Source organism: Egretta garzetta, unplaced genomic scaffold (assembly GCF_000687185.1).
Source record: "Egretta garzetta isolate BGI_Z169 unplaced genomic scaffold, ASM68718v1 scaffold34, whole genome shotgun sequence".
Taxonomy (NCBI): Eukaryota; Metazoa; Chordata; class Aves; order Pelecaniformes; family Ardeidae; genus Egretta; species Egretta garzetta.
The window spans coordinates 3,915,342-3,919,179 of NW_009259586.1; the positions used below are offsets into that span (position 1 = coordinate 3,915,342).

General features: G+C 58.3%; 1 protein-coding gene across 1 annotated transcript in view; it reads right to left on the minus strand.

Annotated features, from left to right (window-relative positions):
* LOC118452181 overlaps nt 1-3,838 on the minus strand; it is a 6,744-nt gene that overhangs the window by 1,836 nt on the left and 1,070 nt on the right. Inside the window, exons 2-9 of the mRNA XM_035893368.1 lie at nt 3,580-3,736; nt 3,385-3,495; nt 2,319-2,354; nt 1,301-1,353; nt 960-1,023; nt 743-897; nt 480-525; nt 314-379 (exon numbers count right to left, since the gene is read on the minus strand). Coding sequence (XP_035749261.1) covers nt 314-379; nt 480-525; nt 743-897; nt 960-1,023; nt 1,301-1,353; nt 2,319-2,354; nt 3,385-3,495; nt 3,580-3,736 — 688 coding nt within the window. The remainder of the gene's footprint in view (nt 1-313; nt 380-479; nt 526-742; nt 898-959; nt 1,024-1,300; nt 1,354-2,318; nt 2,355-3,384; nt 3,496-3,579; nt 3,737-3,838) is intronic.

Sequence of the window (3,838 nt, forward strand, 5' to 3'; positions counted from 1 at the left end):
CCCCCCCCCCGCAAGGCTCAAGCAACAGTGACCTGAGCCCTAAAGCACCCTGGAACCAGGCTCAGTCTCCCCACGGTTTCCACATGCTTTCCTGCAGGTGGTTGTATTTTTTTTTTTCCTTAATGCACTTTCCTGTGCTGGCTGCAGAGATGCTTTTAACCAGAAAAAACCCCAACCACGGGGGGTGTCAAATACTCAGCCAGGCCAAGCGAACCTGGAGCTGGCAGAAAAAGAATATCCATGGGCAGAGACCGCATCTCCCTGCAGTTTTCTCACCAAGCGCTTCCCGGGATCCCTCAGGCCCATTGCTCACCCGTGCAGCCGAGTGCTTCTCCAGCACGGCAGGGATGGCCTGGCCCAGCACCTCTTTGCCACCGTACTGAAACAGAGCAGGAAGGAGGCAATAACTTACAGGCACGTGAAAAGAAATCCAGAAGAGTCCATTTATCCCTAGGCACATCTCCGCCCCATCGCCTCACCTTCCCAACGCCTGTCCGGCCCAGGTACTGCAGGTTGTAGAGCAGCCTGGGGAGAAAAGAGCTTGGGGGCATCAGAGCAAGGACCTCCTGCATCCTCCTGCCAGCCTATGCAGGGGAAGATGCTCACAGGCCCCCACCACCCCCAGGCCACAGGGGCAGCTTTGGCCCCACAGCCCTGAGAGGAGGCCAGGGATAGCGTGGGCACAGGGCTGCCCCGATGCTGGGACCCCCAGCTTGGGGGCTCCCCATGGTGTCAGACCTACCTGCCCCCCTGCAGCTGCTGTGGCTCCACCTCGCCCCTGCACTGGGGGCCACGCTGGAGCTGGAAGTGGGGCTCCTTCTCCTTCAGGACCTTCAGGTAGGGCAGCAGCGGCTCGTAGACCCCCCCGTCGTGCCACTGCCACCGCAGCAGGCGCCGCTGTAGGCATTTCTCAGCGAGCAGCCATTGATCTCGTCAAGGATGTCGCCAGCCAGCACCACCTCATCCACCTCCGCCTGGCTCTCAGGGAGCACCTCGGTGACAAAGACTCGGCCATCCACATACCTGGGGGTGCAGCCAAGCCCTGGCTCAGCTCCGGGAACCCAGCCTGGCTCCTCCAGCCCTTTCATACCATCAGTGCTGTTTCATCGATACACGGAGGCAGGGAAAAGCCACCCCACAGAGAGCAGGTACCGGCAAGGCTGAGCCGATGGGGAGAAAAGCATCCAAGACAGCCCTGGTGCTCTCAGCGGGGTATTTATCTCCCCCTTTTTGGAGGGGGTTGAGTGTCATGGTGTCCAGATCCCACTGGAGAGCGGAAAGGAGGATCAAGGGCTCCTACCTGAGCACCATCCCCAGCGCTCGGCATGGGACCGTCTCATAAGTGATGCACACCTGGAAGAAAGTGGCCGGTGATGGTGGCCCTGGCAATGGCCACAGGACACCCAAGGAGTGTGACCGGGATGAGGGAGAGGATGGGGACCCCTTGCCCTGGACCATTTCTGGCACTGATGCCAAACCAGGGCTTCGGGAGCCCAGGGAGAAGCCAGTCCACAGTGCCCCAGGCTGGGCTGGGACCATCAGTGGCTGCTTGTCCCTGTTGTCTCCTGGGATTCAGCTGTCCCCAGACCCTTGAGGGACAAACCTGCTAGATGAATGGGATGGCAAAGCAGCACATGAACCCTTAACTCAGCAATGAGCCCTCCTCCCTCTCCCCACACATCCCCATGCAGCTGGGGGAGCGCTGCTGCCCCTCCCCAAAGCTGCTGCCATTTGCAGCAGCACTTACTGTCACATCACATTAGCCAGGGACCCGAAACGCAGCCAGTTCGGCCGGGAGCACTTGCTGTTGCAAATGCCCAAAAGCCAGCGGGATCCCAGCCTCCACAGCAGTGCTGCGGCTCGGCACGTGCTGTAACCAGCCCCAAAGCCGCCTTGAGCTTTTTTAGGGATTCTTTTGGCTTAAAAAGGCAGCAGAGGGTCACCCTTCATTTTTAAAAGGCATCAAGGCATCCCCGCTGTTCCCAATAAATGCACTGATATTTCACTGAGCAAAACCAACTGACGTGTCATCTGTATCAGCCCAGGGAAATGGGGATTTTTCGGCAAGAAATCACAGAAGGGAGCATGGGAAAACTTCATTTATGCCAGAAATTTAGGCCTGGGTACTACTCTTGCTTGGTTTTACTCCCAGGAATGGTGGGATCTGCTCTTGGTGACAGCGCGGAGACCCAGCAGGATCTGACCTCGGAGTTGCATGGCAATCCCTCCCCACCAAATCATTCCTTATCTTCCTCATTTGACTTTTCCATGAGGGCCAGGTGGTAGAAGGATGGCTCTGGGGAGAGACAAGCTCTTACCGGCAGCAGCCAGCTTTCGTCCAAGAAGCTGCAATTCTGCAAACAAAGGAGCATCAGCACCATCGGTCCTGGTGAAGAAGGGGCCGGGGCCCCGTGCTGGCAGCCGTGTGCTGGCCACCACCCCGCCAATTCGTCACCGTACCTGCAGGTCCAGGGAGAAATCCATCTCTGTCACCACCAGCAGCAGTGAGAGGAAAGGCTCTGCAGAGAGACAGGGATGGAGAAGCAGCGTCACTGCTGGGTTCCCGGCAGCCACAGCCTCACGGGGACATGGCAGAGGTCCGAATAAAGCCATTTTTGGCATAACTAATGTGCCCTGGGGAGCGAGACCCTGAGAGCATCCCAGCACTGTGGCGCCCAGGCTGCTGCTGGAGGCTCATCCTGGGCTCCTGCTGCCGGCACGGGGAGAGAAATGCTGCAGGCTCAGCGCCCTATTTCCCCAAATTCAGACCAAGGCTCGCAGCAAATGCTGCTGATGAGCAACTTTCTCTCCATTTCTCCCCCTAAATGCGCAAAGCAAAGCCGCCCAGGCTCTCCTGCACGAGCCGTGCAATTACACTGACGGAGATCTGCAATCTCCTCATGCACCAGCAGCACGGGTGATTTATAAGCCATCTAGGTACAGGTTTAACACCGGGTTATTTATCACAATCAAAAGATTAAAGGCTTTCACCCTGGCCTGGCCCTGCAAGGAGCATGGCTGCGGATGGAGGGGTGCAGCCTCTCAAGGCAACGCAGCCGTTTACCACACCGAACCCCCCAGCTGACCCCTCACGTGGGACCGCAGCCTGGGCCCAGCCGCCAAGGGCTCCCCTCAAAGCCGGACTGCTGGGTCTGCTTAAACCAGCCTCCTCGGTACAAAGAAATAACACGGAAGACACTTCAGAAGCAATTTTCCTATCCCGTGACACTAAAACCAACCTTAGATGGATTCAAACTGTGTTTAAATATTTACGCCTCTTTCTCCATCGCTGCAGCAGCACATTTAGATTGTACTGCTAAGTTTGGCTTAGAAAAATCACTGTGGACTATTTTCCTCTCCCCCCGCCCCGCAGCAGCGCGGTACCATAAGGCCTGCGACAGCCGCCCTGGGGCAGGTCACATCCCACCTCGGAGGAGCCACCGCCTTACCCAGGAGGTCTTCATTGCCAAGGATGGAGTTCACCGGATCATAAAACTGAAACACAGAGAAATATCACCATGGCGCTGCCGTTTCGCTGCCCACTGCCCATGGGTAGTGGCTCCCCGCCGTGTACTGCACCTCCAGGAGCCGGGGGGTCTGCGCCAGCTGCCGCACGGCCGCCGCCAGCACCTTCCCCTGCAGAGCCAAGCGCAGAAAGTACCGCCCGCGGCCCTGCGCAGTCCGCGCCTTCTCACAGCTCCCCGCTTTCTGGATGCTGATGGAGAGAGGGCTCGGCCTGTTTGGGGAGAGGGGAAGCAGCTTGGGGCCGAACGTCTGGCAGCATGTGGGAGCATCCTCCCCACACCCGGGGTCTTTGGGATGAGCACGTTGAAACAGA